The 13,439-nt window shown below is 38.4% G+C and overlaps 1 protein-coding gene across 2 annotated transcripts in view; it reads left to right on the top strand.

The window, feature by feature from the left end:
- LOC136262574 (death-associated protein kinase 1-like) overlaps positions 1–13,439 on the top strand; it is a 70,146-nt gene that overhangs the window by 30,358 nt on the left and 26,349 nt on the right. For both annotated transcript variants that reach the window (XM_066056907.1, XM_066056908.1), the window contains 2 exons: positions 7,849–7,950; positions 8,255–8,321. In XM_066056907.1, coding sequence (XP_065912979.1) covers positions 7,849–7,950; positions 8,255–8,321 — 169 coding nt within the window. The remainder of the gene's footprint in view (positions 1–7,848; positions 7,951–8,254; positions 8,322–13,439) is intronic.

The raw sequence follows: 13,439 nt of genomic DNA, 5'->3' as shown, positions 1-13,439 counted from the left end.
CAATAGGCTATAGAGTGGTTGGATATTTCAAACTATAAAGCTTAATTCTGAAATAGATCAATACTCCCTAATAGAGCAGTCAGTGGAAAATGCAAGCTGCAATCATTCATTCTACTTATCTCCTTAGATTGATACTCTCTAATAGAACAGTCACTTTGTAGATTAAATACTCTAATAGAGTATTCACTGATTAAGACAAGATTATGGCAAGAAATGTTAACTAACAACCTACGAGCATAGTGGGAACACTGAAGAGCACAATAGGCAAAATGTTTTGGAATTCCTGAAAACACTTTGGGTAAAATTTTTGATTCATAGTATAGTGGCACAATGTAAAATCGTGGACTTTTTCATAAAACCATGAAACTTAAGTAGTATTCCTCATGACATTAATTTTCTGATATAATGCCATCGCAGGTTTGACCTTTTTGGCCATTTTTGCCCAGAAATTTGATCATTTCTGTCTTTAATCTCCCTAAGCCATTAACCCATTCACAGTGGCAACTGCCATATGGCGGATCGCTCTAATAAAACACTCGCTGAATACAATTTCGACATGCTTACACTGGTATTGTGCATTTGTTAGCACAATTTGCCTATGCTGAAACACACATGTCTACGGAAGTCCCGTTTCTAGGAAAGCCGGATCCTTTGTGCACTATTGAGGGTTTGTTGTGCAACCCGGTAAAACTTTTGCTGTGAACAGAGTCAAGTAGAATGTTTCTTTGAGTTGATGCTAGTGTTTTTGAATACTCTAAATCATTTCTGATGTGCTATATACAATAACCGAAGAAGACAGTCAAGCGTTTTCAAGAATGTGGCGTGATGTGCATACATGTGTTTACACATGTGCTGAGCTAAATCTCAATAAAACCAACCAGGAAGACCATCACTCAGTAAGCAGACAATGTAGGACTGTTTAATAAACTGTTATACAGTAGGAGCTCGTTTATCCGGACCCCAAACACCCGGACACTCAGTTAACCGAACGGGTCTGAAGTACTGCACGTGACTAATAACTGAAGGCAGTTATAGCTTGCCAGCTGGAGGGCAGCCATTCTAGACATTGGCATGTAATTAGATGGATTGTTGATAGTTTGGTGGTGACCACAGACCAAACCCTAGCAGACATTGGGGTAACCTACTTGTATTGAAGTGTTAAGTGCTCTTATTGCAGTGTTGACCATTAGTACCATCATTTAACAGGTATATAGTGAATAAGTGACTGCATTTATGCATGCACTAATGTATGATTCAAAGTTACGGATTATCCAAAGTTATGAACAGGGCTTGGCCCCAGCAGGTTTGATAAACGAGGTCCCACTGTAGTGATTTGTACAGTTGTACATGTTTGTACCCGACTGTTTGTATTTGCTGTTTACAGGGTGTATATCATTTTTTCATCTTTGTTGTGTTGTAGTTACTTTGCGGTTTGTGTTGTGTAAACATAAACAATATAACCAAATGCGTAAGTCTATAGCAAATATTTCAAGGGGTGGTTACTAAGTAATTTAGCGTACAGGTAGTATTATACTGAGAAATTCAGTGAGACCTATCTAATCCAAAACAGCCAAGCTGTAAAAAAAGAGTGTGGCCCTGAGAAAGGCTATGGTGAAAAAAGATGTGAAATCCAAGGTGGCGGCCAAGAAATGGCTGTGATGGTAGGTTAATGGTAAAAATTTTAATAACGACAATTCAGGTGAATTTTGTGCCAAGACCAAGCGGCACCAAATTCACCTGAATTGTTGTTATTAAAATTTTTACCATTAACCTACCATCACAGCCATTTCTTGGCCGCCACCTTGGATTTCACATCTTTTTTCACCATAGCCTTTCTCAGGGCCGCACTCTTTTTTTTACAGCTTGGCTGTTTTGGATTAGATTTCACTTCTTTTTGTATTTGTATACCCCAAAGCCGGCCTATGGCCAGCTTTAGGGCTTCTTAACCTGTCATTTTTTCTTTACTACAGGAAGAAGAAAAGATGAAGCAGGGTGATTTCTTTGTAGCTGACCTCTCTGCAAGGTGACCCTTCTATCTGATCTCTCTACCGGATGACTTGTTTGTAGCTGAACTCTCTACAAGGTAACTTCTTCTAGCTGATCTTTCTACAGGGTGATTTGTTTGTAGCTGAATTCTCTACAGGGCAATTTGTTTGCAGCTAAACTGCTGAACTCTCTACAATGTAACTTCTTCTAGCTGATCTCTCTACAGGGTGACTTGTTTCTAGCTGAACTCTCTACAGGGTGATTTGTTTGTAGCTGAACTCTCTACAAGGTAACTATTCTAGCTGATCTTTCTACAGGGTGATTTGTTTGTAGCTGAATTCTCTACAAGGCAATTTGTTTGCAGCTGAACTCTCTACATGGTAGTTTCTTTGTAGCTGAACTCTCTACAATGTGACTTCTTCTAGCTGAACTCTCTACAGGGTGACTTGTTTCTAGCTGATCTCTCTACAGTGTAACTTGTTTCTAGCTGAACTCTCTACAGGGTGATTTGTTTGTAGCTAGGGACCCGCCGATTATGCTGGCATAATTATGAGCATAATAGGTGCCTGAAAGCATTGAGCATAATGCTAGCATAATAGGTAGAATATTTGTGTAATAGTATGAATTCTTGATTATAAAAATAGCTAGCACAAAAAGATCGATATACTCTAATAGAACAGTCAGTAACTCTAATAGAACAGTCATATAACTGACTGTTCTATTAGAGTATATCAATCTTTTCTGTGATATACATTTTGACAAGTAAGTTTGTGCTTCAGCCACTTATTATTTATCCATAAATTGAAAATTATTACTAGAGCATGGGAACTGAAGCATAAATAATTGGGCATAATTTGAGCATAATGGGTAAGTATTGAGCATATATTTAAGCATAATAGGTAAATTTTTGAGCAGTGCAGCATAGCATAATAGGTAAAATTATGAGCATAATCGGCGGGTCCCTATTTGTAGCTGAATTGTCTACAAGGTAACTTCTTCTAGCTGATCTTTCTACAGGGTGATTTGTTTGTAGCTGAATTCTCTACAGGGCAATTTGTTTGCAGCTGAACTCTCTACATGGTAGTTTCTTTGTAGCTGAACTCTCTACAGTGTAACTGCTTCTAGCTGAACTCTCTACAGGGTGACTCGTTTGTAGTTGAACCCTCTACAGGGTGATTTGTTTGTAGCTGAACTCTCTACAAGGTAACTTCTTCTAGCTGATCTTTCTACAGGATGATTTGTTTGTCTCTACAGGGCAATTTGTTTGCAGCTGAACTCTCTACATGGTAGTTTCTTTGTAGCTGAACTCTCTACTACGTAATTTCTTCTAGCTGATCTCTCTACAGGGTGACTTGTTTCTAGCTGAACTCTCTACAGGGTGATTTGTTTGTAGCTGAACTCTCTACAAGGTAACTTCTTCTAGCTGATCTTTCTACAGGGTGATTTGTTTGTAGCTGAATTCTCTACAAGGCAATTTGTTTGCAGCTGAACTCTCTACATGGTAGTTTCTTTGTAGCTGAACTCTCTACAATGTGACTTCTTCTAGCTGAACTCTCTACAGGGTGACTTGTTTCTAGCTGATCTCTCTACAGTGTAACTTGTTTCTAGCTGAACTCTCTACAGGGTGATTTGTTTGTAGCTGAATTGTCTACAAGGTAACTTCTTCTAGCTGATCTTTCTACAGGGTGATTTGTTTGTAGCTGAATTCTCTACAGGGCAATTTGTTTGCAGCTAAACTGCTGAACTCTCTACAATGTAACTTCTTCTAGCTGATCTCTCTACAGGGTGACTTGTTTCTAGCTGAACTCTCTACAGGGTGATTTGTTTGTAGCTGAACTCTCTACAATGTGACTTCTTCTAGCTGAACTCTCTACAGGGTGACTTGTTTCTAGTTGATCTCTCTACAGTGTAACTTGTTTCTAGCTGAACTCTCTACAGGGTGATTTGTTTGTAGCTGAATTGTCTACAAGGTAACTTCTTCTAGCTGATCTTTCTACAGGGTGATTTGTTTGTAGCTGAATTCTCTACAGGGCAATTTGTTTGCAGCTAAACTGCTGAACTCTCTACAATGTAACTTCTTCTAGCTGATCTCTCTACAGGGTGACTTGTTTCTAGCTGAACTCTCTACAGGGTGATTTGTTTGTAGCTGAACTCTCTACAAGGTAACTATTCTAGCTGATCTTTCTACGGGGTGATTTGTTTGTAGCTGAATTCTCTACAAGGCAATTTGTTTGCAGCTGAACTCTCTACATGGTAGTTTCTTTGTAGCTGAACTCTCTACAATGTGACTTCTTCTAGCTGAACTCTCTACAGGGTGACTTGTTTCTAGTTGATCTCTCTACAGTGTAACTTGTTTCTAGCTGAACTCTCTACAGGGTGATTTGTTTGTAGCTGAATTGTCTACAAGGTAACTTCTTCTAGCTGATCTTTCTACAGGGTGATTTGTTTGTAGCTGAATTCTCTACAAGGCAATTTGTTTGCAGCTGAACTCTCTACATGGTAGTTTCTTTATAGCTGAACTCTCTACAATGTAACTGCTTCTAGCTGAACTCTCTACAGGGTGACTTGTTTGTAGTTGAACCCTCTACAGGGTGATTTGTTTGTAGCTGAACTCTCTACAAGGTAACTTCTTCTAGCTGATCTTTCTACAGGATGATTTGTTTTTCTCTACAGGGCAATTTGTTTGCAGCTGAACTCTCTACATGGTAGTTTCTTTGTAGCTGAACTCTTTACAACGTAATTTCTTCTAGCTGAACTCTCTACAGGGTGACTTGTTTCTAACTGAACTCTCTACAGGGTGATTTGTTTGTAGCTGAATTCTCTACAGGGCAATTTGTTTGCAACTGAACTCTCTACATGGTAGTTTCTTGTAGCTGAACTCTCTACAATGTAACTTCTTCTAGCTGAACTCTCTACGGGTGACTTGTTTCTAGCTGATCTCTCTACAGGGTGACTTGTTTCTAGCTGAACTATCTACAGGGTGATTTGTTTGTAGCTGAACTCTCTACAATGTAACTTCTTCTAGCTGAACTCTCTACAGGATGACTTGTTCCTAGCTGATCTCTGTACAGGGTGACTTGTTCCTAACTGAACTCTCTACAGGTGATTTGTTTGCAGCTGGACTCTCTTACATAGTGGTTTCTTTGTAGCTGAACTCTCTACAAGGTAACTTCTTCTAGCTGATCTCTCTACAAGATGACTTGTTTCTAACTGAACTCTCTACAGTGTGATCTTGTCATAGCGGAACTTTTTACTGGGTGATTTGTGTGCAGCTAAACTCTTTGCATGATTGTTTCTTTGTAATTGAACTCTCTACAATGTGACTTCTTCTAGCTGATCTCTCTACAGGATGACTTTTTCTAACTGAACTCTCTATAGTGTGACTGTTCATAGCGGAACTTTCTGAGTACTGGGTGATTTGTTTGCATCTAAACTCTTTGCATGATTGTTTCTTTGTAACTGAACTCTCTACAAGGTAACTTCTTCTAGCTGATCTCTCTACAGGGCAATTTGTTTGTAGCTGAATTCTCTACAGGGTGATTTATTTCAGCTGAACTCTCTACATGATGGCTTCTTTGTAGCTGAACTCTCTATTAGGTACCTTCTTCTAGCTAATCTGACTACAGGGTGACTTGTTTGTAGCTGAATTCCCTACAGAATAACTTGCAATGTAATATAACTGAGTAAATTATACATGCAGCTGAATGCTTTATTAGGGTGACTGTTCTATTAGAGTATCTCGATCTCGCATTTGCTGCACATAGTTGCCTTTCGAATCATAACTCAGTGATTTGTATTCCGATTCTTCTGTACTACTGCAAGAACTTTCCATGATGATTATTCCAGCCACATACTGATTTTCAGCTCGTTGCTCTAAGCGGTTTGCCTGGTAGACACGAAAACTAATAGTTTTTTTATTCATAAAAATCGATCGCGTAATTTTGACACAGGTTGGGTTTTGTGTCATATCTCCATGGTCTTTAATCCGATTCCTTTCAAACCACAAAAAGGCACTCCTACGATGGTTGCTCCATCTACATATCAATTTTCAACTGATTCCTCCAAGGGGTTTACCCTGTAGGCGTGACAGACCTTCGACCTTATTTTACGCCAATAATCGGTCATAACTCCGTGAATGTTCATCGGATTCCTACCAAAGTTGGTACAGAGATCCGCCTTAATGAGCCCTTTAAGTGTGCCCAATTTCAGCCCAATCCGAGCACGCGTTCGTGTTTTATGGCGGATTTTGCGAAGTGTGCGAAATGAAGAAGTAGAAGAAGAAAAAAACGAAGAAATTAAAATGAAATTTTGTTCGCTCGTATCTCGGAAATGGCTGGAGCGATTTTCTTCAAATTTGGTATGTAGACTCCCCTAACTGGGCGGCACGTATCTAGCAAATTTGGTTCCAATCGGATAAGGGATCACGGAGCTACATAGGCGTGAAAATTGCGTTTTCTTTCTTCCTGTTAATATACTCACGGTGTGGCGCGCCGGCTTCTTGGGCCGCACGATACACTATCGTGTGTCTTGATATAGTCCGCCAGGAAATTCAGCCATGAATGGGTTTTAATTAATTAACTTGTTCCAAAATTAACGATCTTGTTGAACAAAACAACTTAGTTTTCATTTGAAGTTAATAGGTGATTTCATTCCAAAGTTATGATAATTTATATTACCCATAAATTTTGAACCTCCCCACGGGTAATTCATCCCCAAGGGCAGGTAAATTTGAAGAAATTTGCAGCTACTAAAAGCAGTCATAACTTCAAAATGGAATTACCTATTAACTTCAAATAAAAACCAAGTTGTTTTGTTCAACAAGACCTTTATTTTGGTACCATATTTTAACCCGTCAATTAATGCCTCAGGGAGATAAAGACAGAAATAATCAAACTTCTGTACAAAAGTGTCCACAAAGGTCACCAAAGGTCAAATCTGCATTGGTACTATATCAAAAAGTACATGTCATGAGGAATGCTATTTATGTGGAAAGTTTCATGGTTTTATGAATAAGTGCCCGATTTGGCTAATTTCGGGGATAATGCTGCTATACTATCAAGCCTACTCGCAGTCCAGGCCCTTAGTACCTGTGCCTTATACTGAAAGCTGTGAGCTCCTGAATCTAGCCTACGAGAGTAAACTAGGGTGGATCTCTACAATTACATCACTGCATTAGATTCCTAGAGCATGTGTACAACAGCACATGGTCTATAATACTTGTAGTGTGCTAGCTAATCCTCTGCACATGCACTTGTAAGTGGATAAGCTCTACTTGAATATCATGTCTGAGCTTGGAAACAAAGACTATTGTGCAGAACAACATTACGTATGAAATTGACTGTTGCATAAATGTAAAAGTCTATTTAAAAATTCCCGTGTCTGCTTCCGTATCCGTGTCCGCCCATATCCACCTTTTCCAACTACCCTGAAGTTAGTGACCACAAATGTACCATTGCCACCCTCTGGTATACTGTAACCACAAAACAGCTGCTGCAAGACATGTGACATAATAACAATAGAAGGTCCTTCTACTATCTATAGTGGATACAATAGGCCAAATCTTCCACATGTCCAGTCCATTTAGGCAACTGTAATGGTTTGTTTTACATAGCTGCCACACACAGAGCTTATGATAAAACTTTTATGTTGTCCTGCTACAATGTCCTGACAAACCAGAATCCATTATCATGAAATGCTATGGTTACATGTCACCTAGTATACATTGGCACATTTTTCATGTACTGTACAAATTTCACATGTACACAAGTTCATTGTTCAAGCATTTGTAGAACATGTCACCTTGTAATGTTGTTGTGTGGTGGCATATTGGTGATTATGTAATGACTGTATCATGTGTTGTAGTGGGGGAGAACTCCTTTTGGAAATGCAGTGAAGGAGGAAAATAGTGGAGTAGTATGGTGGTTTGTTAAACAACACCAGACTGACACTTCACAATTTGATGAGGTGAGAAATTACATCATGTATTATTATTAATGATAATTACTATACAGAATTAAAGTTGTTTTTGAAACATTGCAGAATATTCTGCAATAGATTGAGTCATTTGTGGTATATGAATTGTCATAAGAACAAATGGTAAATTGTTGTTTCTACAATTTGCTTCAAAAATACAGCACTGAGGAGGTGTCTTGAGACTAGTACAGCACTCATGCTGTATTAGCCTCTTGACACATCCTTTGTGTTGTGTTTCCATACACACACATGGTGGTGCTTTAACTATAACATATTACACCTCTGTACTATACAGGATACACAACAGAAGATTAAGGAGTTGGTGGAACAAGAAGAAGCAAGACAAGCTGAAAGTCAAGAAGGTGATTGTTTACAAAATAATGTTGTGTTTTGATAAGTATGCACCTGTTTTACTAGTAAATTGAACTAAAGTAAAATACCTACGTACCTGCTCTCGGAAAACTTTATTATCATCTTCCCTATCAACTAGTGATGGGTGGTACTGAGAATTCAAGTAAATAATCAATATGGTATATGGTACTGCTCAAATAATGTAATGTCATCTCGTGAGAGTGCATACGAGCAATTAAAAACTCACTTAATAAAGGGTGTGGCACCCATTTCTCTTGTGTATTCATCTCAAACAAAACAGGATGAATGCTCACGAGCAAAACAGGTGCCACACTTTTAATTAGCGAGTCTTTTAATCACTCACATGAGATGACATTACATTTGAGCAGTACTGTAAAATAATTAATTGAGGCAAGAGTTCATAATGAAAACTAGTGTTACTATTTTTTTATTATGAGCTCTTGATTGAGGCTATATAATGTTTATTTCTATGGTATCCTGTAAATACTTTCGGTATTTGTAATATATTGTAATTATCACAATATCAAAAATACCATTCAGTGTGTAATGATTAATGATACTTTAATCTGACAAGTAAATGTGTTACAATATAATACTCTCAATAGCAGCTTAACATATTATTTTGAAATATGTCAAGCGATTAGCCAATAAAATTAGTATTACACTTGTTTGTCAAGGTCCCTTGACAAAAATCCAGAGAAGGTTGGACACAGTTTAAACACCCCTAAAACAAATTATGCGAAACTAGTTTTATTGAAGAGGTTTATACATCTATCTCAGTTTAATTTGGTAAAGTATTATTGTTCTGATTATAGAATATGTACGTGACAATTCTGGAGAAGTTCTACACACCAAACTGCAACTTATTAATTTCACCCCAATTACCAAGTCCTTTTACAAAACAAAGTACATCACCTTGGAGCTAACGTGAAGCACCATCCGAATATCTAATCAACCCCAGCCAACCCCATCGTGTTTCAAATTTGTATTGTGACTATTGAGGGTCATGTGAACTACCAAATAAAACAATGCAATTAAGGGCAATATATTAATGTGGCCCTTAGAGGGTTTCCAACCTCCTCTGACAAAAATCTGTACTACTAATTTGATTGGCTAAAAGTGTGGTGTGTTTCTATTGGAAGTAAGTGTCCGACTTGATAACTAGTGTTACCGTAGTGATAGATGCCTCATGATATAGCAACAATATGGTTGCTTAGCAATGGTTGCTAAGTAACCATTGCTAAGGTGAACGTCATTTTGAGAGCATAGCAATGGTTGCTAGTTAATAGTTGCTAAGTGTGATTGGTCTTTTGCAGTGGTTATATATTTGAATTTCTGCCTAGTAACAGTTGCTATGGTTGTCGAATTAATTTGCAATAGGACAGATGGTTGTGGTATTCAGGATTAATAGTTCTCGCATTGTAAACAGGAAGGAGTAAAATAGTACAAGGCGAAATAGGACGGATTCAGGATTAATAGTGCGAGCATTGTAAACATGAAGGAGTAAAATAAATGCTATTACATATACTAATCATATTGAAATATGTATATTGATTTCCAATTCTATTATTACCCTCGGGGCACCAAGGGTTACAGTAGTTGTCTGCAAATTTTCTGTTACCACTTTAACTGTTGTGTACCTCATTTATAGGTTAAACAAGGTGCCATTATACTTCTCTTGAGTTTAACAAATGAAACATGTGGATTGTTCACAAACACTTTATTCAAAAGTTATGGCAATATAAGAATTCAAGATTTCCAGAAAGATATTAAATAATAGTTATACGGGCACAATGTGGAGTCTATGAAATTGCTTTAGACTCTATTTCACATTACACTCAGATTACTTACCTCATCCACGGCTGTTTCTGCTGTAGGCTCGGCAAAAGCGGCTGGTTTTCTTGTGATAATACTAGCGCCATGGCAACTATGCGTCCTCACGTGACAAAATAATAGCACTCGTTAAATCACTGCACGTGAACAATGCATAGCGATTGGATAAACCTAGATTTTGAGCATATGTTATATTGTGCCTGAAGGTGTGGAGTATATTAGAAAACAAGGTGGAGTATATGAGATTTATTACCCACCCAAAACAGCCTAAATAGAGTCTAATTATCATTAGGCCACTTATTGTTAATTTTTTATTTCAGATCCCCAGCCCGCACACCACCTAATTTGGTTATTATTATGAGTTTTCACTATTACTCCATATAGAAGTTCTAAACAAACTTGCTTACATAGCTAGGCATAGTGAAAGGAAGACTAGATGGGCTGAAGATTAACCCCAAGAAGGGACTTTACGTGTAGGTTATCGCACAAATCGAGGTATCTTCGCTATTTTAGAGACCTGAGGAATGGCACAATAATCACCGAGGGCGAAGCCTGAGGTGATTATGTGCCATTCCGGAGGTCTCTAAAATACCGAAGATACCGTGGATTTGGGTGATAACCAATTTAGACTATGGATCGTACAGCTCTGGTCACTGTCAATAATGGTGGCTTCCTTGTTAAAACAACTCACTGGTAGGCTTCCTAGATGAATACAATCATCTCTATTATTCAGCGATGTTTTCTTCACACTCTAGTGATGCTTTCTGATGGCTGTTGTGAATGGAATCCAGCTAAACACGTGACGCATGTAACAAAAAAATTTGTCACAGGTATCTAACTAGTTTAGATACCTACCCACGGGTATCTATTTGATTTTAAATACCTCATTAACAACCAAACTTCAAAGCATACTATGCGTACCATAGTCTAATTCTCTATAAGGTAAAGTAAAAGATACTCTATTAAGCATATAACTAACTCTAATAAAACAGTCAGGTACATGTAAGATTGTAAGAATGTAATAAATAATAATTAATGTGCCACCCACCCACGTTGGTTTAGGCTAACTTTCTGATCTGAAACATAAGTGGCCTTAACTTGTCCAGATTTTGTCACAGGTTTGTTGTGGATCACTTGGATTTCTGGCTTGCCTCTCTACTCGTGTAACATGGCTGTTTACAAGGTTTGCATTAGTTTACAATCCACAACCTGGGGAGAAAAATTAGTTGTCACACAGTCAGATAGCTGACTAGCTAACAGAGCTGAATGATGTACCAATATTGTTAGTAACCTACCCTACTGGTTTTGATTAGAAGTGTACCAATATGGGTTTTTGGCATGTACCAATATCTAATATTGATGCTACTAAATGAAGCCAATAATCAATGGTTGATCTAATATTTGCATTACAGTTTTAAGTAAACAAAAGTGTACATTTACCTAAAACATGTGCATGTATTCATTGCTATACTCTGCCTGTGGTGGTAGCTCAGTTTTCTACTGGACAATTAGGCACTCACAAACATTTTTATATATACTCCCATGAAGCCTTAAAGTGGATATTTCTGCATTACTCTGCATTTTAGTGGCTTGTGAGAAAGCTGGTACAACAAGTTTCCTCTTTTTATTGCAAAGGTACTACATAACTGCTTTATTTGTAAAGACTGTGATAAGCTTTCTAGCAACAAACACTAGAATCCTGTGTAGGTATATGACTACTCACAGCATAGCATTTGTTGTAGAGTAAACAATAAGTCACTGGCACTAAACAGCCAAGTGGATAACCAATATATAATCTGTTTATATACAAACTATTGTTACTTTATAAATATCGGTAGCAATATCGGTTCTCCTTCTGTTCTGTACCAATACCAATATTGGTAAAAATTACCCAATATTTTAGATAATCCAATTATCAGTACACCTCCAGTTTTGGTACTGCCTATTTTTGTCATACAGTATGGCTTCCCTGTGGACATGTTTTATTCCATACTTATTGGGTAACCAGACATGTGACAGGCAGGTGATGATGTGGCCACTATGTAAACAAGTTTGTCTGTGGTAATTGTACCTGAGGTATTTGGTTTATCATACTATCGTAGTGTATAGTAGGGACCACAAAGGAGTAGGCGTGGCCCACGAAATAAAATCACCCAAAAGGCAGCCTCAATTTTCCCTGACAATGATGAGGCAGTATTGGTTAGGTAAAGCTAAGCCCAAACAAGCTTTCAGATCGACCCAAAACACTTTCAACAAGTTGCTATGGAATTTTTAAAATAATTTATTTAGCGGAATTTTCTACTGACTGACTGACTGAGTAACTAACCGACTGACTAATTCCTTCAGACAAGCGTAACTCGATAACGGCTAAGGCTACAGGCTTGATTTTTCACTGTTCAACGTCGCTTCGGCCCGACAGGTGCCTTTTGGCATACCGCAGTATGTGCAATGCCTTCTTCATGGACTTACCAGTGTCCTCCTTTGTGTCCAGGGCCACCCACAGGGAGGGGGGGGGGGCAACTGGGGCATTTTGCCCCGGGCCCCAGCCTGAAAGGGGCCCCAGGAGGCCCCATGAAGGGCCCCCTGAATACCTGTTTAAAAGATTGATATACTCTAATAGAACAGTCAGATCTAAATACTCTAATAGAGCAGTCACAGTATTCTTCAGAGGAGCAGTGTAGCAAGCTTATAGATAAGGAGATATGGTTGGTGATGGGTAGTTATTGTCATTGTCAGCAGGTTGTGACGTTGTTGTTTTTTTTTTTTTTTTGGTCTTCAACTTACAGCTTGGGTGAAGGGCCCCACTTTAACTCTTTGCCCTGGGCCCCTTAATTTCTCTGGGCGGCCCTGTTTGTGTCCCATTCATCTTTGCTGACAGCGAAAAGTGTCGATTTGACAATAGCATGTGATGGCTTCCCTTCATAACGGAAATCGTCCGTATTTGTCATAGTGGCTATTTTGATAGCAGAGGCGCTTTTCAAATAGTTCTTGATTCGTACTGCTGTGTAACGGGTTGAACATAGCCGACAACGAAGTGTAATGGATTCAGACGATAATTATTGATATAATCCGGGGCGCACAGCATCATTTCTTTTGATATGCGTGAATTACAGTGGTGCTTTTCTAACAGTTGTTGATTCGAAATGCTGCGTAACAAGTTGAACATAGCTGACAACAAAACATAATGGATACTTCACTTTTCAGACGATAATTGGGGCGCGCAGCGTCGTTTCTGATGTGGTATGCATGGGTTCACCAGTCATAATAATTATTTA

The sequence above is a fragment of the Dysidea avara genome, chromosome 7, assembly GCF_963678975.1.
Source record: "Dysidea avara chromosome 7, odDysAvar1.4, whole genome shotgun sequence".
NCBI classification, from domain to species: Eukaryota; Metazoa; Porifera; class Demospongiae; order Dictyoceratida; family Dysideidae; genus Dysidea; species Dysidea avara.
The sequence above is the reverse complement of the archived record's forward strand: the minus strand, read 5'-3'. Positions and strand labels throughout refer to the sequence as shown.